The sequence below is a fragment of the Corythoichthys intestinalis genome, chromosome 16, assembly GCF_030265065.1.
Source record: "Corythoichthys intestinalis isolate RoL2023-P3 chromosome 16, ASM3026506v1, whole genome shotgun sequence".
Classification (NCBI taxonomy): domain Eukaryota; kingdom Metazoa; phylum Chordata; class Actinopteri; order Syngnathiformes; family Syngnathidae; genus Corythoichthys; species Corythoichthys intestinalis.
Window position 1 is genome coordinate 19,370,802 of NC_080410.1, and position 21,026 is coordinate 19,391,827.

Consider the following 21,026-nt stretch of genomic DNA (forward strand, 5'->3'; position numbering starts at 1 on the left):
TTCATTCGAAAGAGTTGGAATCCTTTATTTATTCATTTTTAGGAGTTATTATTTTTTAATTTACAGACGAAAACATTTTGAGTAAACGTCGAATAAAACTAGACTAAATTAGTCTTGAGTTTTCGTCAACAAAAACTAGACGAAGAAAAGCACTTTTTGAGATGACTAAAATATGACTAAGACTAGTAAGTACTATAGTCCATAAGACTAAGACTAAAAAAAAATAAATAAATAAATAAATAAAAGAGCTGCCAAAAACAACACTGCTAGCAAGGAATAATCACCACCAACCCTCCCAGTAAAAATGGATTGGACTTCATTTACCTTCAACGGCAGCGAAAGTGCTGAATTTTCCTACATTTGAATGGTACCTGAAGGAAACCCTCCCCTTCGCATGTCCATCCATCGCTTCACCGGTTGCGAGAGAGTGTGAGTGTGTGCGTGTGCATGTATGTGTGTGTGCTTAATGAAGCGTCACTCTGTGTCTTTCTTCCACCCAGCGAACAAGCATCACTTGTGAAAAAGCGGCGCTTGAGACCGAGAAGTTTCTTGGCCAGCGGCTCGACTTGAAGTCTTTGTCCTCGCTCTACTATTCTTCTGTTTTGCCCGTCTGCGTCTCATCTTCACTTTCTCTTTCTTTTTAATACCCGGCGTGAGGATCCAGTCGGGGCGAGCCGGTTAGCACTGGGCGTAGCTGGGGAGGATTTTGCTAGCTCAACGCTGCACTGACTGGTAAGCGCGATTTTCAGCTAACAACCCATCTTCATTTTCTTCACTCAATTGGATAATTATCGCGGATTTGATCAAAAACGTCACTTTAATCCTTTATAGGGCAAGTGACTATTGTTGGTATTTTTAAAATCTTGTAAAAACCTGGCGTCCAGACTGGCTGCAGCTAAAAAAAAATCCAGCATATACTGGTTTCTGTACCAGCAAGACCAGTAACGAAATACAACAAATGCATCTAGGTTTGTTGTATTTTTGTGGTACTGGTCTTGCTAGTTCAGAAACAAGCATATGTTATCTAGTATGGTGTTCATATTTCAGTGCCATTGACGGCGCTCGACGTCCAATCTATTTGGACTGGGAGGGGCGAATGAATGTATCTTATTTGCCCCTCCCAGTCCTAAAAGATTGGACGTCGAGCGCCGTCAATGGCAGCCAATGAGTTCCCTCTAAAGGGTTAACACCCTTTCAATTCCACGTCTAGCATTACTATATATACCATCAACAGTTTGTCCCAAACATAACATTGCTTTTTGTAGTGTGTTTTTGGTGTCTGTATCGTCATGTAGTGGGAGATTTCACATTCATAATGTGAGTAAGCCGGTTGATGGGGCGGTGGCAAGCAGCGTGGTAGCTGTGAGAGCTCATCACCATAAACGGCAAAACTAAGCTAAATCAGACATGCCTTCTAGTTATATAAAATGATCAGTCTTTTTTTAAGATAGCGTTCTCTTACATTCCACAAATATTTATCAGCTTTCCCCATTAACCCCCACTTCCCCCCCTTTCCCATCGTATGCCGTGGATGCCCATTGTTCTGGACTGCTGGGTGAGTGCTCAGAAATGTTCTTGTCTCATTTAGTGAGAAAAATGCATTGTCATATTGGTGCGGCACGAATATATGAAAAAAAACTTTTTGTATTCAAGTACAATTGAAGCACACTTGATGAATAATTCACTCTGACCTATGAGAGACTTGTTTAAAGCAGAAAAATAGCCTAGAAGGCTGTGCCTAAGACTCAAGCTGGCATGTTATCATGGCTGATTAATGTCACCCCCAAAAGTGATCAGCTATTGTGCTTTAGGAGTTATGGCTGTAGGGGATGAGAACAGATCCTTTGAACAGTCACTTGGTGAGTGAGCGCAACAAGACACATTACACCCCCCACCAGAACAATGGGAAGGAGAGATGGCTGCCAATTTCCCCTGAATTACTTAGCAAGAGCTTGGACTGAGCAATATGGCCTAAAATGAAAATCTCAGATTTTTTTAACCAAAAATTGTGATTTACGATTCCCTCCCCAGCTACTATTTTAAGGAAACAATGAAAATAAAAGACAGAGAAAGCTCAAAATATGTATTTGGCAGTCATTGAATTCGTCGGCTGCTATTGACGGCGCCAGACGTCTGATTCATTTTGACTGGGAGGGGTAAATGAACCAATGTTCATTCATTTTTGACGAGGATGTTCATTTGCCCCTCCCAGTCAAAATGGATTGGATGTCTAGTGCCCCCAATGGTACTGAAACCTTAGCATTGACAGTCAGTCCTCCCAGTTTAAATGAATTGGACAGCTATCCTTGTGAATGGCAAGCGATGATGAGTTAGATACTAAGATATGATATGGTATAGGAATGTTTATATTGTGGCCTACATGACCCAAAATGTGATGTCCACATATTCTGTATGACACCAGGTCTTTTTTTTAATGACCAAAAATACTCACTTGCCTTGTAAAGGCTTAAAAAAAAGTTAAACATTGAACAAAGATAAAGTGCGAAACTTCCGTCTTAAATATCTTTTACCTCTCCCCTTATTTGTACTACCAGCCCCCACATACAAAGTAATAACTTCGCAAAGAAACAAACTCATGGAATAATCTATCTAATAACCGGTTGCAATTTTTCATTTTGGCAAAAAACAACAATTAAGAAAACCCACAAATTATTTATCTGAACAATAATGTGTAACAAAAAATTCATAAAATCAACACATTGCCCAGGCTTACCAAGAGCATTTAACAACGAGCAAATATCAGACTATATTACTGCCCATCCCATGTTGCTGTCCTTTTCCCCTCAAAGGTTATGTAGGCAATTTTGTGGCCACAGTGGGCGTGGATGGGTGTTGTTGATGACATTGAGGTATTGGCATCATTCAAAGTAAAAGGCATCTGAGCTCGACTAATAAAAGCACTTTTAAGGTTCAGCCACAAAGGGCTTGGAGATACTCCATTACTCTTAAATGTGAGGTGGGCAGAGACATTGGCTTGTCCGCCCTCATGATGCACAGATGAGCGAATGGCTGACTCAGAGTGTTGGTGGTGTGGCTGGGAAATGGAGGACAGAGAAGGCAAGAGCACAGGCTAATGCAATCACATGAAATTCAATTTAGCACCCATTAAAAGAAACAGTTTATATTAAGTTATTTAAGTTGGTTCTAAAATTATGGAAGGGCCTTACCTTCCACATCTGTTGGATTAAAAAAAAAAAAAAAAAAAAAAGATTCGAAAAATTACTATTAAACAAATAAACTATTAACCCTCATATGGGAAGTGACTATTTAAGGCGATAAAAAATATACAGTTAATTAACTCCATAAAGACCACAAACGTGGACATTACCTTTTGGCTCAAAATATTTTGCTATAAAAGTGTGTATTTCCCCTCTGGTATATAATTTTCATTTTTATTATTATTATTATTATTTCATTTTCAGAATTCTATATATCTTGTTTTATTTTTTTAAATATTTATTGGTTTTAATTTTAGTTTGTTTATCTTTTTATAAATGAATTAAGCTACAAATTAATAAAGTGTTTATAAAAACAAAATGAATCCATCCATTCATCATCAGTACCGCATATCAATTGAAATGAATAAAAACAGTAAATATATAAAGACACAATAAATTTTTTGGGACAGGGAAAGTCATTTGCACCTCAATCTAACTACAATTAATTGGACGTCTAGCACCATCAATGGCAGCCAATTAGTCCTTATTAAGTGTTAATGTTGCAATATTGATGCTGTTTACTCTAAAAATGCCCTATAAATATAAAGTTCTATTATTAAAACAATGTTACACAATTTTAAATACAGTATCTAGTTGATGTCCGTCATAATTAACTTTAAAAAGATATACAACAATTATTTTTTTCCCCCCAATTATGTTTTGACTTCATTCAAATAGTACTCTATTCTTGTAATAATTCTATAGCTTCTTCCTTATTGGCTAGCATGTACAGTATCACTCTTTCCGTTGTCACTAGCAGATGTGCACCCTGTTGGGAAGAACTGTAATGTAGCAGCCGCTCATTGTAAGGAGAAAAAAAAAAAACCTCAATGACACTCAGATGGGCGCAGTCATCTAGTATCAAGGGACAATTCGTATTTGGAGCAGCAATAAAATGTGACCCAACTCCTGCACATGCCTAGATTGTCCAATATTTGCAGATAAAAGAAGGAAAAGGTTTAAATCTATCCCTGCATGTTTATCTGGAACTCATCAGCACTAAAAATAGAGTGGGATTTTCCTTTACCCGGATGATATAGTTTTCCACAAGGTTTCATGCAAATCTGTTAAATCATTGATGCGAAATCTCACTTTGTACCTTTAAGAAATGAATGAAAAGGTTAAAATCTTGGTGCAGGAGCTCATTTTACTCCCACATAAACCTCTTAAATCCACCATATGCTGTTTTTTTTACAATCATACTGTACATCCTAGAATGAAGCTGCTCTTTTCCCAGTATCATGTACAATACATTGGAATGACTTTTAAAAAAATTAGCATAACATTTGTTGTGTTGATGTGATTTTTTTTCTTAGCTCTTTTAATGATACATTTATTCTGACATTTCTTGTATTTTAACACCATTTCTTGTTTGCTTTGTCAGTCGAAATGATTTATTAACATTTGTTTAACAAAAATTTGATTTAGATTTTTTTTCAGATTTGTTCTCCATTTTACTTATTTTCTAAACTTCTTTTTAATGTATATACAAATAATGATTTTAATATATACAGTATAAACAATACATCAACATATACGTTCCGTGTGTGTCCCTCCCGACGCTCCGCGCTCGGTGGCAGCGGACGACGTCCCCTCGACGCACGACTACTCATCGGTATATATAAATGAGACCTGGTGTGACTAGGCATGTACCGGTATGATATTCTGACGGTATAATAACCATATAATAAGCCAAAATATCACGGTTTCACAGTATCACGGTATTTAAGTTACAGCTCTAAAATGTGTTACTTGGAGATGGGTTTGAAAAAAAAAAAAGAAAAAATGAACGGGAATTTTATTTTTCAAAACATATTAGCAAATTGGAACATAAGTATAATGTTAAGTTAAAAAAAAATATATATATACCGTAATTTCCCGAATATAACGCGCACTTTTTTTCCCCAAAATCAACTGGTAAACTCATGGTGCGCATTATAAACGGGTACATGGATGGAGACAGAAATATATATGTATTACATATATATATAAACTGATTTTTTTTCATTGACACGGCCACGTTGTGTTGAAGAAACGTATGCGGCCACCCGTTGCCGACCATTACGGTATGTGACGTCACCGTTTTGTTTTGGTAATACTTCACTCTAATCGGCCGAATAATTTCGTCTGTGTTAAATTCTGCTTTTTTCACTCTTCATAAAGCACAGAATTTAGTTTCTTGAACTCATTTGAGTCGACGTTTATTGCAGCTCCGCAATTCGGACCATAACAAATGTAAGGACACACACTTCCTGTGTCCGTCAACTATATCGATCCCTCGGGAAACTCAAACCCAAATAACAATAGTTCCTTTTGTTACTGTCGTGCTGACAGCTATGAGCTCTCACGGATTTCCGACTTACGTTCTCACTTTCATTTTACCGTATCAATCCATGGAAGAAACATTTATTCATCATGAGGAAACGAGCAAGTTATACAGCAGCCTTTATAAGAAAAGTCACATCTGTTTTGTTTTCTCCTAGATTCTGGTAAGTTGGAGAAGTTGTCAAACCATATTATTACCGTAAATATTGTCAGTTCACGTTAATGTTTTGAACTACCAATGTGCTATGCTTGAGCTGTGTTTCACCAGTCAGTAAAATGACATCTCTGTATCTGTACACAAGCTCTGTTTTCTTGTATTCTTCTATTTATTGGTGCTAAAATTAGGGTGTGCGTTATAAACGGGTACAATAATTTTCCCTAGATTTTACAAGTAAATTTGGGGTGCGCATTATACACGGGTGCGCCTTATATTCGGGAAATTACGGTATATATATATATATTGTAAATAAAATTAACATAAATGCAGTCTTTTAGGTGAGCCTAAAACCACTGCCACAGCTCAACATTATTAGCATCAGAACAAAAATAATTGCATTATTTTCCATAAAAAGTAGATATGTATGACTCGTATCATGTTTACATTATACAATCTTTTAAAAGCGAAAAAAAGTTTTGATTTTTTTCAGTTGCAAAATTTGATATTTTTAATTTCAAAGATTTTTTTTTTTCACTTACAGATCTTGTTTTTTCAGTTTCAATTTTTTTCCCACATTCAAATCTTTTTTCACTTTCGAATCTTTTTTTGGGTTTCACATTTTTTTTTTTTTCCGTTTCAAAACATTTGGCTGAGTTTTAACGAGGGGGGCGCACGGCCTCGACGAGAGGCGTGTTGACAGACTCCACGGCGTTAGCAGATGTATATACAACTAGATGCGAAATGACAGACTCGCTGCGTTAGGAAACAGCCGCCATCTTAAAGCAGTCTTTAAGTTTTAAAACTGTTTCATCATTTAAAGACAGATTCAAGTCAAGATTTTGCCAATTTAGGAGTATTTTAGATAAAAAGTTACCATAGGTTCGCAACAACAGAGCCTTCCTGAGAAATTTACAGCTTTAAGATGGGGACTTTTTACTAACACAGCGAGTCTATCATTTCGCATCTAGTTCTATATACGTGTGGTATCTATGAGACGCATCAGATGCTACATCTGTAGCATCATGAACTAGCACAAACAAATGGCACCACTTCTGGTCCATTTTGCACTAATATCTCAAAAATGATAGCAGGACATACGAAAAATATTGCAGCACAAACTAGCAAAAAGATGCTACGCTGCGTTCTCGTTTTCTATTGGATTTCAGACACATTGTTTCTTTATGGTAAAAGTCAACAACCTGTAATATTTTCCAATTTTATTCATCAAAACTGATCAAGAGTCGTTTAGAGTTACAAAAGACAAAGCCCCCCCCAGCATTACTTTAACTACAGGTATCAAGAAAATAAAGTGGAGAGTGGAGTAATAATTCATCAAAGTACTCATCGTTTCTTGAAGGCAGCATCATTTGAGGTTGCTTTCATAGGCTGTCTCACAAGTCAACACGCCTCTCGTCGAGGCCGCGCCACCCCACGTTAAAACACTGCGTTTGAAACTAAAAAAAAAAAGATCTGAAAACGAAAAAAAAGATTCAAAAGTGAAAAAGATTTGAATGTGAAAAAAAATTGAAACTGAAAAGTAAGATCTGAAAGTGAAAAAAAATCTTGGAACCCGAAAATATCAACTTTTCAACTGAAAAAATCTAAACGTTTTTTTCACCTTTGAAAGATTCAAAAATAAAACATCCAGATTCAATATTTTTTTCAATCGTTTCGTTTTCAGATGACAATACTTTTGGTTGTGTTTGTTTAGTTTGGTTACCATTCTATCCCCATATTTGTGCTGTCAGCCCCCAAATGCAAATTAAAAGCTTGACAATGGAATAAGCCACTGAATAACTGGTTGCTGTTTTCTTTTGGACAATAACAATAACAACAAAAGGCTTGAATTATGCTTACTTTTCATCATATTTAGCATCCACAAAAAGAAACTCAAACCAATTCTTAACATTGATTTATTGCTTAGGCCTAGATGAAATATGTGGTTAATGAGCGCAAATTCCCATATTGTCTTTTTCATATGCAAGGTTATGTCTTAGGGCCATTTAGAATTTAATGACCTTTTTTGCTCCCAGCTGGCCTCTCAAGCCAAGAGGGGAGATGATTGTTGCATTAATAGACTTGTGAGTCAGCTCACCCTTAGCCTAAGGACTGGTGTTGGGTGAACGTGTGACTCACAATGAAATCCCCCCACAGTTCTCTAAATCTCAATTGTGACAAGGGCAAGCCTGTGTCTCTGGTCGTCAGTCTTTTTTCATCCAGAACTCGTGATCCCTGCACTTCTCAGCATCATAAAATTTTATGTTGAGCTCTGTCTTAAGCCATGGTAACGACAACAAATCGGGAGCTAGTTTTGACATGATTCAATCTGGGGGAATCTTTCCCCACATATTTCTCACTGTCCAAAAACTGTTGAGAGCGATGCATTAAAAGTACACTCCAAGATGAACATTGTATTGTCTAAGCAGTTCAAGACTTGGTTGCTCTTGTCACAGTTGTGAGGGATGGCAGTTGGCACCCAGGCTTTATTTTCTAGCAGCTGCAATAATTTGCTGTGTTTGGACTTTCTGAATGCCTTTAGTGGGTGGATGATATGATTAACAATCTCTTTTCTGTTGCAGTTCGGTGCTATAAATATATGGAGAGCATTAGAAAAATGATGTCCACAAGTGTTGCAGGAAGTTTGTCAATTGATATGCTCTACATCCTGTATCTTGTGTATATTTGGTGTTAGTCTTTACACTGGTATCGCTGCACATTTCCTGGTCTGGTCCAACAACTATTGTGTAATGTTTATGGTTAGGCTGTGTCAGACGTTTTTGACCTGTTTGTCTATTCTCGAGCAGCATATGAAATGTTGGGCACCCATACGCTAAATACTTGGTAATCATACTGACAGAATAACTTGCTCCTCTTTTTAATTGGCAGCTGTCGGCACAAGCTTTTTAGTGTTTCAGCATATTTCATGAATGTATTCAATTTCTTCAAGAGAGCTTGGTCCAAGTGTGGTTAAGGTGGTTTGTACGCTTCAAAATCGATTTTACGAATTAATTTGATTTAAAAAAAACTTCGGGGGCTGACAGCACAAAAAGGGGGAGAGAAAAACATGTTTTAAACGGAGGTTTTGCACTTTACGTTACTTTAGTTCAATATTTAACATTTTTTTGAACTCCTGATAGTGACTATTTTTGGTAATTTTAATAGTCTAGTGCAGTCAATGGCAGTTAGTTAGTTTAATGAGTGCACTACACAGGGTTAAACTTGCTTTGTTTTGTTTTTTTGGAGCAGGGCTTGGTTCAAGCGTGATTTAGGGTGATTTGCTCATTGATAGTTGTAGTTATTAGCTTTGTGTGTCTGGTCAACCATTCACATTGTTTGTCTTCCTGCAAAGGATCAGATTCCATCTGGAACGTGCCTTGTTCCATTTCAAACAGGTCATAATCCTCTTATGGACACAGTTGTTCCACTTATGCTTGCCCAGTCTGTGTCAATGTCCTGTGCAAAATCCAGAGTGCTGAAGCGTCTTGGGTGCATTTCTGCCACCCTGTCCAGATGCTTTAGTTTTACGTCTTCCGCTGTGTGTGTATCTGCTCTATCTTGTGTCACCGATCCAAGCCACCAGCTGGTCGTGGGCTGGGCTGATCTCATTTACCCCCAGAGAGGAGCTTGTTTGTGGGCAGACAGCCCATTATGGAGATGATCCAGCAGCTCTTCAAGTTACAAATTAGCCTTAGTTTGCCTGTTGCTGGATCCTCACTATGCATTTCGTGGACTTAAGAAAAATAGCAGGGGGTCTTTTTATCTCCAAGGGGAAAGGTTAAAAGCATCTGAGGAACACCTGCCCACTAATGCACTTCCTCCATGGAGCTGTTGGCCAGACTCCCTGTATTGTCTTTTGGGATCAATATACACACAGTTAAGCTCTGAACTGTCACTGAAAGTCTCTGTAGGTGGCGGGCACCAGCAGGCTGTATCTGCGCCAACATGACTGGAGCCTTGTTTGTGGCTGGTCAGTGGGGAACTGTGTCTACCCTCTTTGTTTTAGCAGCTGATTGAACTAGAACTTCATCACCGGAGTATTGTTTAATTTCCAGGCCACACGGAGTTCACAGTTGTCTGTAGTGTCCATCCTTAAATCTGGCATGTCATGATCATCACTCTGTCCCTGTTGGCCATGTAGCTCTCAGCATCGTGGTGTTTGAGGACAGTTGAGGGCAACTGTACAGGATCAGCATCTCTCTTTGTCCAGGGTTAACAAGCTCTGTCGCGTGTTAATCTGCCCATCTCTGGAGGAGGGGGCACATCTATGTCAGTGCACCAGCAACAAGGGAATAACTGAATTAAAGTGGTCGTATACATGACCTATTGTATTGTTTATTGAAAAATCTCAGGCCAAAATATACTGCCCTAACCTATGGTTGTGAGTTTGGTTGTATTTAAGATACTTTTGTTGATGTTCACAAAGTGAATCATGGATTGCCACCACTTACTATCTCACCTGATTTAAAGGATTCAAGGGCATTTAAAAATCTTACAGTGAAAGTCCAATGAGTCCTGGGGATTAGTACCAGCCCATCTAATCACTTGTACTGTATCTGTGAACCAGGTGCCTGTCACGCAACCTGCTGCTCTCTTTCAAACTTGTGAAGTAAACAAGGAGACACAAAACAACTCGTCTATGGTGACAGCAAGTGTTTTGAGCTCACTGAATGTCTCCGCACCATCTCAGTCTGGTAGACTCTGGGAGACTGATTGATGCAAACACTTCTAGTGCACAATTCAATACTGACAATCAAGAGAGGAGACTGGTAAGCTTGTTTCTTCTGACTGCGCGTTTTGTACAAGGTAGGTTTGTGTAAACAGCTACTATCGTTACCCTTTTTATCTACACGTATTTAAAAAATGTTTGATTTTTAAATTTATTAATGCATTGTATCTGATGAAAAAAACGAAATATTCCGTCCCTAAGCTCTCTGCCAGCTCAGTCCTCCTACTGACTGTTCAAAGCTGCAAGCTTTTTTTGGAATTTGTGTGAGGGGCAGAGGCGGTTTCCTGACCTCAAGTTGTGGGCGTTAGAAGAATGTTTATGCTCTGATAAGTGTTGTGTTGATGACGGCAGCTCCGTATATTTAATGTTTTAAATTTTGTACTACGATGTTGCAACTACCTTAAAAAAAAAAAAAAAAAAAAAGTGTTTTCTTTCATAAAAAATATGATTTACGATATTTTCCTTTTTTTTTTTTTCGCACTGCTACTTTTTTTAACAAAGACAATAAGAACATAAAACAGAAACAGAAAAGAAAAGCTCAAAATAAGTTTAACCCTTAACCCTTTAAGGGACTCTATTAACTAATTGGCTGCCATTGACAGTGCTATACGTCTAATCCATTTTGACTGGGATGTCCCATTCAGAATGAACTGGCGCCATCAATGGCAATGAAAGATCAGCATTTACATCCAATCCTCCCAGATTGAGTTACTTGGATGGTGAGCCTTGTCAACAGCAATGACTCAAATACTAAAAAAAATCAACCTTCAAGTATTATTGGTGGGCCATAACTAGTGTTTTTCATTTCTATTCAATTAAATTTGTTTTTATTAACATTTTATCAATTTACCGTATTGGCCCGAATATAAGACAGTGTTTTTTGCATTGAAATAACACTGAAAAAGAGGGGGTCGGCTTATATTCGCGGTCTAGACATTATACCCATTCACGACGCTAGATGGCGCCAGATATCATTGAAGCGATGTTCTGTCATGACAGATCTCAGCTACTCTTTGTAGTTTAACCAGTTTGCATTATTTTATTGCAATGTTATTCCTTATTCAGATTTGTTTCAAGACTACAGTTACAGTTAGACTTCACTTGGATGGTTAATGCAGTTCTTGCGATTTTGTTGTTTTATCACAATAGATTGGTTTTCAAAAATATTTCAAAAACCAGAAGCCATTCATTTACGAATGTGAATGCACTTTAGTTTACATATTTAAATGTTCAGATATTAAGATTTGAATGAGGCAAAATAACATGCTTTTTCTCTCAAATTTGTTGTTATAATCATTTGTTTCGGATGTACTGTAATTGTTTTCTGTATAAGAATTAATTTGGTGTTCAAAAAGTCTTTTTTCAAACTTGAGTCTTGAAAAAGAGGGGGTCGTCTTATAATCAGGGCCGTCTTATATTTGGGCCAATTCGGTATAATTGTATTTCTTAAAAAATATATACAAATAATGATTAATAAATAATTATAAGTACTATCATTTTAATGTGATGTCCACGTATTTTTTTGTTTTTAAATGAACAAATATTTGTCATTTGCCCTATATAAGGTAGAAAAAAACGTTTTGAACATAATTAACCAAATTCAAATGTATGTTAATTACCCCCCTCCTCCCCCATTTGTGCTGTCAGCCCCCAAATTCAAAGTAAGTCTAAGTAAAATACAAAAAAAATTGGTTTCTAGATTTCCTTTTTGGCAAAAAAAACAAAACAAGAACAACACAAAAGCCCAAATTAATTATTTTTAATTATCTGTAATAATAATAATGCAATTTCGATTCACCTTATTTTTGTCTTTTTCTGGGAACTCATTGCACATATCCTAACGATGCCGTCTTTAAAATATAACATTTGTTTAATTTAGTGTAATTGGAATGGATAGTTGACTAAGACTACTGTTGTGTTTTTGTGGTGATTGAATAGGCAATCCTCGGCCCCATGCCAGGATGTGGCGTCTTGATTCTGACATTCACACCCTCTCTACAAGGGCTCAATTCGACTTTGTTACACTCCCGCCAAAGAGGAATGACTTTCTTTGCAAAGAGGGTTGTACACCCCCCCCCCCCCCCCCCTCCACACACACACACACACACACCCATACCCCCACAATGTACCATTGGAGCCCACTTGAATCAGGCTATTGCCCCATTTGCGTTTTTGCTCTATGCAAGTGAACAATAAATTATTCAAACAACATGGAGATATTCAGAATTACCATTGAAGTATTACAAAAATAATGCAAAATAATAAATACAAAACTCTTGAAGGGACAGTCCTCTGAAAACACTACGACACAAATATTCCTGTACCTACAGTACATTTGCTACTGCATTGCTTTGCAAATACAACCTTTGTTGTGTCACAGGAGACAATGTTTTATGAACAGGTCAGAGATCAAACATTTGCAATGGTACTTAGCATTGTGTTTGCTGCTTGCGGAGATAAAAAGCACATCAATTATAGGGTCAGAGGCCACCAAACGCTCATTAACCATGTCTTCAAAAACAGACCCACAACATCAATCCTTGCTTCACACTGACTGTCATTGATGAAATTTTTCATTGAGTCATCATTTCAAATGATTCAATCAAGCTTAAACATTGGATATAAATAGCAAACATCTGCTCAAATGTCAGTTTTGTCTTTTTTTATTATTAGTTTTAAACCCGGTTAATTTAAAAACTTCTTTCACCATTGATATGACCAAATATATACAACACAAAATATTTCTTTTTAGGGCAAGTAGTAAACTACAAAAAAAGAAAAAAAGGGGGGGGGAAAGAAACATTTGGTTACACAAGTGTGCACATCCTCTTATAATTGGGATATGCTTCTGTTCAAAATTAACCAATCACGTTCAAATTTATTTTAAATGGGAGTCACATGCCATGTACCTCTATATAGGGCAAGTGACTCTTTTTGGCAACGATTATTTTTTAAAAGCTTAATCCCATAAAGACCTGGTGTCCACATATGTGTATATCCCATTTGGACTATAGACCACAATATTAATATTTGCTATACAAGTGTGCCCAATATGACTGCCTCTGATAAACCTAAAGTAAAACAAATTTTCCCCATGAGTTTTTGTTATGTTCCGGTATTTTCACCTGTGCAACCACGTTTTTTGTTTTTTTTTAAATTATTATTTACCTATTATTATTGACCTATTTACCAAAGTGAAAAGAAAAGAACATTTAGTTGTATATGTTTAACATTATTGTTTTAAAAAAAGTGTTAAATTTATTTACTTTCGCCTCTTTTTTTATACTACAGAAATCAAGCATTTGAGGATGCTTGTGAAAACCTTTTTATTCTTTCATATACTTTAAATACATATATAATCATAAAGCTGAATTGACAACAAAAACGTACTTTCTTCTGCATCTTTTCTGCCGTCTTCCCTCCTCCACCCCCCAACAACGCTGCTTCCTTCCCCCACAATCCCTCTCTTTGATTACTATTTAGAGTAGGCCCCGGGGATAGAAGAAGGTCCACAGAATGCGTTTGTGTGTACACAGTTGTGTACTGTGAAAGGATGGTTGAATTTCTGCTCACACAATTCATACTTGCCCACGGATGGTCGCTTGGCTAAAGTTGAGCCAAGGAGAGGTTGCACTTTGATTTAGCCTTTTTTGTCGATGAAGCGGCTCAAATTCAGATACAGACACAGAAAATTTTCATAGAACACTCACTAACAGAACTTCATCCTTTATTATCCTTTTGAACATTCAGATAAATTACACTTCCCCAGAAATGTGAATTCATAAAACGTGCGTATTTGTTTCGATGCTGCCCCTTTCTCGCAAAAGTCAGACTTGTTTATGCAAAGAGTGAAGGAAATTCCTCTATGTTTAAATATGCTGATGACCTGATTATTCAAGAACAGTGTGTTTGTGTCTAGACATCCAGAAAAGCTTAGATCCCTATGCAGAGCTGGATGTCTTCCAGTTATTGACAGTGTTTATCCAAGCACTGTATACACAGGCTTTGTTTATGGCCCAGTGCGGGTATTAGGATGGGATGATCTCACCTTGCAGAACTGTCTTTCCCATTATTAGCTTACAGTATGTATGAGACATATTAACATATGCTGCCATTGACGGTACTCTTAAACTCTTTCGATGATAGACATCCAATCATGTGGCTGTTTTCATGTTTCTGATGTGAGTTTATCACTAGTAGACGTCTATTGCTGTAGTGGCAGCCAGTGAGTTAAGTTGTATGCCAGCTTGATCCTTGCAACAAGTTTTGTGTGGCTCTTAAGTATTTGTGTGGGTTTATTTGATGACAGTAACTGTATGGCTCATCGTTGAGGCTTCTGAGAAATTTATTGTGGGAGGCTTTGGGATTTAGAGGCACAAGCATCCAGACACAATGACAATAGGATTGTCAAATGTATCGAAATATTCATACTAAAATGTGTCCGGATACAATATTTGATTGCAAAAGTATCGATATGCAGCCTTCCAATTTGTATTCCAAGTGTATTACTCATGTTAACTGATTGTTAACTTTATTTTCATGCAGTTTCTATTGACACAAAAAGCTATTTTTGTGTTGATTTATACATTTTTAAAATGTATTTTGTTATCCAGCTAACATTTGAGTGTGTTGCACAGTATCACCTCTAAATAATGTTTAATTCATGACATTTGTTTTATTCATTTATTTGTGTTTGCACTGGGACAGGTACCCAGAAATTGACTTTGCACTACTCTCGATAGCAATGGTAATGGAGTATGGGGAAAAAAGCCACGTGATTAGACGTCTATCATCGTCCTTGGGCAAAATTATTGACCTGTTTTTTTGTTTTGTTTTGTTTTTTTTCAGTGTAAAAACAAATTACCCTAATTTTCGCACTATAAGGCGCACCTGACTATAAGCTGCCACCCACAAAAATTGGAATGAAAACGGCATTTGTTCATAGATAAGCCACACCGGACTATAAACCGCAGCGGTCCTCACTGTATTATGGGATATTGACACCAAAAGATATTAACCGGTAATACTTCATTTGACAGCAACATCAAACGACTTTCATAAGACCAAATGAACCCCCATGAAGCTTTGAACCACTTGGTTGCAAAGCTTCATTGCTTCAAGAAATTTCATTTGGTCATCACTGCTCCCTTGGGCGAGACAGTCAACCTCTGCTACCACCTGCGGTCAACACTGTTGTTGTCCAACATGCCTCCTAGCATGCACTGCAGCGCAACAGATGCAAATAACTATCAAAATTCATGTTCTGCGCTAATTATTTCTTCATTTACTGTTCCAGTTGTTTCATTATTGCTAGTTATGGTATTTGGTAACACTATATCTGACAGTGGCGCCATAAGACTGTCATTAGACAATGATAATTATGATATGACACTGTCATGAGCATTTATGAATGCTTATAACAGATGTCATTTAGTGTTATCTGGCAAATTATCTCACTTTTGGATGTAAAAATTCAAGCTGGACATAAATGGAGTTAGTGACATTTTGCCAGATGACACTTAATGACATAAGCATTCAGTAATGCCCATGACAGTGTCATGTCATAATTATGATGGTCTTATGACAGTCTTATGACACCGCTGCCAAATAAAATATTCCATTTTAACCGAAATAAATCAACAAATAAGCTGCACTGGACTATAAGCCGCAGGATTCAAAATGAAGGAAAAAAGTAGCGGCTTATAGTCCAACAATTACGGTATTTGCATTTGACGTGACTTAGAAAAAGCAGACGTCTCAACTGTCAAAAGGATATTCTTCCAGAAGCTTTGTTTTTTTAATTGTCATTATGCAGAAGTGTATGAACTTTTGTTACTCATTGAGCTTCCTCATGGCTATTTGTTTCTTTTTGGTCGGACTGTTTCAGTTGTGACTCAGGATCTGGTGCGTGGATTATTTTCCCCAACTAAGGTCCAAGTGATCTTGGCAGGGAGGATGTGTCATATGTTTTATTTTCTCTTCTATTTCCTCACACCAATTCATTTGTAAGCCTCCTGTTAAAATCTATTACTTGACTGGCATTTAAAATCCCTCTGTGACTGAAGGGTTGGGCACTAGCAGTGTTTCTCACAGCTACCCGTTGTCATCTGCTCAACTTTTCAGGTTGTTCTTGGTGGCAGCTTGCTGGACTTGTAGTGTGAATTACTTTGCATGTAGGGATTCATTTTAGGTTTTTGTTGTTTTTTTTGTTTTTTTTTTGCTTTGCATCTCTCCCTCTGGTCTTGCTCAGCTGCTCTGGCCATCTGTGCAAAGGCAAAAGGAATAAAGTGGGTTGTGGTGGGTGCTGGGGGGAGTTGAAAATGAGACATTTGCTAAGGAATCACATGGTATAGTTGAGAACATGTGTAAATGAGGACTAAATAAGGATTGAGAGAGCAGAGGGAAAACAAAACACGCAACGTTTGGTGAGCTAGGATGATGATATGTCGCCTTCCAGAAATAGGACAGTGACTTTGTGCCATGAAGGTTTAGGGCAATGGAAACTAGGATGACGAAACCTGTCTGGATTTTAGAGTTAGACTAGCAAATACCACCCTGTAGTGAGGTCATTTCTTCACGTTTTGTTTTTTTTCTCTTTCTGCTCCTCTTTCCCACCCGCCTCTTTGTTCCCATGCTCCACAGGCCAAACATCCGCCTCTGAGTTGGCCTCTGCTTTGCCTTAAAGGTTGCCTAACGACCAAAAGCCTGGTCCTTATTCTGTTTGTAAATGTTCCCTGCCAGTCCTTCTAGATCATGTCTTCCATTTTCTTCACGCCATTCCATAGTAGAAAGTATCTAATAAAACAAAATGAGATGTTGTATTATTGATGTTGACAACATATGACAGCTCTTATCACAGATGGTTGCCCTCTATCTGCCCGCATATGCCTCACATCCTGTCTCTTGTCATGAGTTGTTCATGTAACTTCTCAGACATCTGTTTGTGAGTGTCTTCAGTATTCTGCTATTGACCCACTTACACCCATCTAAGACTTTTCCTGCCTGACCTTATTTTGTGTACACGTATTATTGGGTAGGATAAAGTGTGAATCAGGAGTGAAATTAGCTACTCTTATTGCAGGAAGCATTTGTGTGTGCTAAAGCTTATTGACCTCCTTTTAAGTTAACTAGCACAGTACAAAAAAGACTTACATAAGTGCGGCTGACATGATTTAGTGTCAGGACAAAAGTCATCACAATAGCTACAATAACCAAGTGAGCAGTTTTGTGTTTTGAAGCATCACACTGAGTGGGCTGATTAAAACTGTCTGATTGATGTTATATGCTCCAAGCCTGGCTGGTACACTTGTAAAGTACATGAGAAAAATATTTTTTTTTAAAGTCACAAAAGCAGTTCTAGGTACTGTATTACTTTTATCTGTTTACATCCCTGAGAAACAGCATTGTATACAAATATTTGTTTGGTGAGTAAAGCCTTTAACTCATTAGTTGCCATTGACAGAGAGATTTTCAATCTATGTTAACCAGAAGGGATGGCAACGAATGAATGTTCACAGTTAAGCTCACTAGCCTCACAGTTCAAATGGATTGGATGTCTACTAGTGTTAAACTAAAAGCGTCAAAGAAACACTAGGTAACTTTTCAGTTTTGGTCGATTTTAGCGACACCGGTGGACAAAAGCGGTAGTGTTTTGCCTTAAAGAAGACTGCGTTTCCCATGAGGACTAACGCATACCCGCACAGTGTAGTAAAATCTTGATTTTCCTGTCGCCTGCAGATGTATTAAACAACATTTGGATGAATAGTAATAAGGGAAAGAATCCAGTTGTGGCTTAACAATAGCATATGACAGTTAGCAACAGTGTTGCTTAGGCTGCGTCTACACTAGGAAAAATAATTTTCTCCAGGGTATTTTTGCAGCTTATTTTTATACCAGTCCACACTTGTGTTTAAGGTGCGTTTAAGGCCCCCCGGCTTTTGGAAAGTACGCCTGCATTTGCGCAAACTACACATGCATAGAAATGAGCAGCCTCATATGTTACGTCATCGCCCGCACAGTTTGCCTATGAACCGGAAACTCATTACTCGCCAGCGGAAAATTTCAAAATTACTACACCTCCTAGACTGTCATTATTTTGTGATCACTGTTTTTTTCGTGAACGCAATTGAAAGCATCACGCAGGAGTGAGAGTAAAGGGAGAGCATGCTTGGCTTTTACAAGCACTCGCCGGGTTGTGAAATCTTTAGAAAACAACGACAGCCTGACATCGTTACTTGGGATGTTACAATTGATGCTCAGTTGCGCTCTCACCACTTGGAAAATAACAAATAGAAGCATATGGTGTGGCCCTGCGTATATTTCCTGGAAGCCGCAACCAGGAGTGCTTGTGCCAAACAGTAGTGATCCTGGAAGCGGCGACAGTTTTGACAGGCAGAAATGTCATGGAAAAAAAGAGATCGCGCGCCTCTTTGACTGGGGGCACCACGCAAGTCACTTTTCGGGGGTTTAATTTTCCTCGACGCATTTTCATATACTCATGTTCGGTCGGCATTGAGTTGGGAGGGGCCAGCCCCACAGCTGGCTGATCGGAGACAACGCGGGAGACGAGCTCTGTAAAAAACGCTCATCTCCGCATCATCTGCGATGGGAGGGCCACAAATGAGAACTGAATTGAAGCATATTATTGCGACGTAGTTTGAAGGTTTAAGAAAAATGTGTGGACATGAAAAGAGGAGCAGGAATACCACGTCGTGATCGTCCACTTTCATTGTTTACAATACCGTCATGCCACGCTAAAAATGGTGACGGCATGACGTCACTTTCTTAGTATCCGATTGTTGTACGGAGACATCAGTCCATATTAAGCGGCGAGTAATATTACCCGCCTACATTATCCGACTACCAACTAATCTGGATAGTAGGCATACTAGTGTAGCCGACATGCTGTATAGTCTAACTAATTACACGTTTAAGGCCATTATCCGTCCTAGTGTAGACGTAGCCTTTGTGTGGCTGTAACCCCCCACCCCACCCGAACTCGTCACCGTTGACAAGTTCGGTTTGGGGGGGGGGGGGTTCTCACGCAGGTGAGTGAAAGCCAGGCCAATGTTTATTCTTGAGTATCCTGGTAGCCTCCCTTTTTTTTCCTTTTCAGACAAAACTTTTTGTCTCTTTTGTTGCTCTGCCATCTTTGCGGAAGTCGTGCGAAAGCGTTCGCATCGACTTTGGTCTTTATAATGAATTGGGGAAAGGGGCAAGTGATGTACGCTGAAAAGCAGTCAGCAAATTTGTAGGTTTTTTTTGTGTGGCAAAGTTCCTGCCACCGTCCTCAAAGTTAATTAGTGCTGGTGAAGACTGTACAGACCCCTGAAGACATAAAAGAAGCATCATTCAACTAGTTGTCAGTCGACAAATTGTCACAAATGTTATGAAAATATTTTATAAAGGTTGAAATGTTACCTAGTGTTGCCTATGCCCTAAATTATATGTGCTGTTTATATATTTGAGTTCAGAAATAAGTCAAAATATGTGTATGTCACTCTGAATCTACCGATGAAACTAACTCTACTGTTTTTTTATTTTTTGACTCCTAATAACAACAACATTCCAGAGAAAACTTTTTGTCTATTTTGGATGTTTAATAAATAACTTTTTTCTTTTTTTTAACTTTTTTTCCTCTTCAGACCAAGACCCGTGCTCAGATCTTTGGCAATCCAATTGGAACTGAGTGAACTGGACAGGCGACTTCTCTACAAGAGGAGATGAAACCAGATGGGGTTATCACAGCAACGCTGGAGCCAATGGAAATTTCAGAATCCAATCCAGTGAATGAATTATCACCGGGTACTGGGCAGGGTCCCGATCAGGCACCCAATGCCGTGGAAGAGAATGTGGTACAGCAGTCTGAAGATGTGGTTGCACCCAAACCAGAAAAGGTCAAGAAATCTCCATCAGCAAAGACCAGTGACAAAATATCAGGAGACTCCAAAGCTAAGATCATGAACAAGGCCATACAGAAAACAAAACCCAGCGCTACCAACATGTCAAAGACTACATCTGGCTCACGACCCAACACAGCCTCAAGCCGCCTGTCAAATGGTTTATCTAAGCCCCAGACCAATGGTGTGACTAAGAAGACCACTCCCGCATTGGATAAAAAGAGCACTCCAGCAGCTCCCAAAAAACCAACAGCTGCCTCTAAAACCACAGCTAAAGTGAATGAAAAAAAACCTGCATCCCCCGCCACTAATGGTGCAAAATCAGCAGTGGGAACCACAGCAACAAAGAAGGCGACATCAACAACAGTTAATGGTGTTAAAACCAGTGTGACAACTGCTGCTAAAAAGCCTCCAGGTTAGTAAGAATGTCATAATTTGCTATACAAATCCTAAATGCAGTACATTTGATGGGAGGCTGCTGGCATGTTCTTGAATAGTTTTTGCAGTTCACGGATCTAATTGAAAAATAGCATACATTCACAATTTCACACACATTAGTTGGATTCAGTACACAAATTAGACATGCAAGAGTGACTGCTGAATTTGCCCTAGATCCTGATGACATACTGTATCAAAGAAATTTGCCTGACCTATATCTCTTACTGTACCATACATTGTTC

The 21,026-nt window shown here is 38.3% G+C and overlaps 1 protein-coding gene across 3 annotated transcripts in view; it reads left to right on the forward strand.

Moving 5' to 3' along the window:
• Window positions 1-412: 412 nt before the first annotated feature.
• Window positions 413-21,026, forward strand: part of prr36b (proline rich 36b) — a 41,613-nt gene continuing 20,999 nt past the window's right edge. Inside the window, exons 1-2 of one of the 3 annotated variants that reach the window (XM_057861646.1) lie at window positions 413-732; window positions 20,092-20,761. In XM_057861646.1, coding sequence (XP_057717629.1) covers window positions 20,170-20,761 — 592 coding nt within the window. In that variant the 5' untranslated portion in view covers window positions 413-732; window positions 20,092-20,169. Of the gene's footprint in view, window positions 733-10,288; window positions 10,525-20,091; window positions 20,762-21,026 lie in introns of those variants that run through there. The other 2 variants (XM_057861649.1, XM_057861647.1) reach the window with 2 other exon arrangements.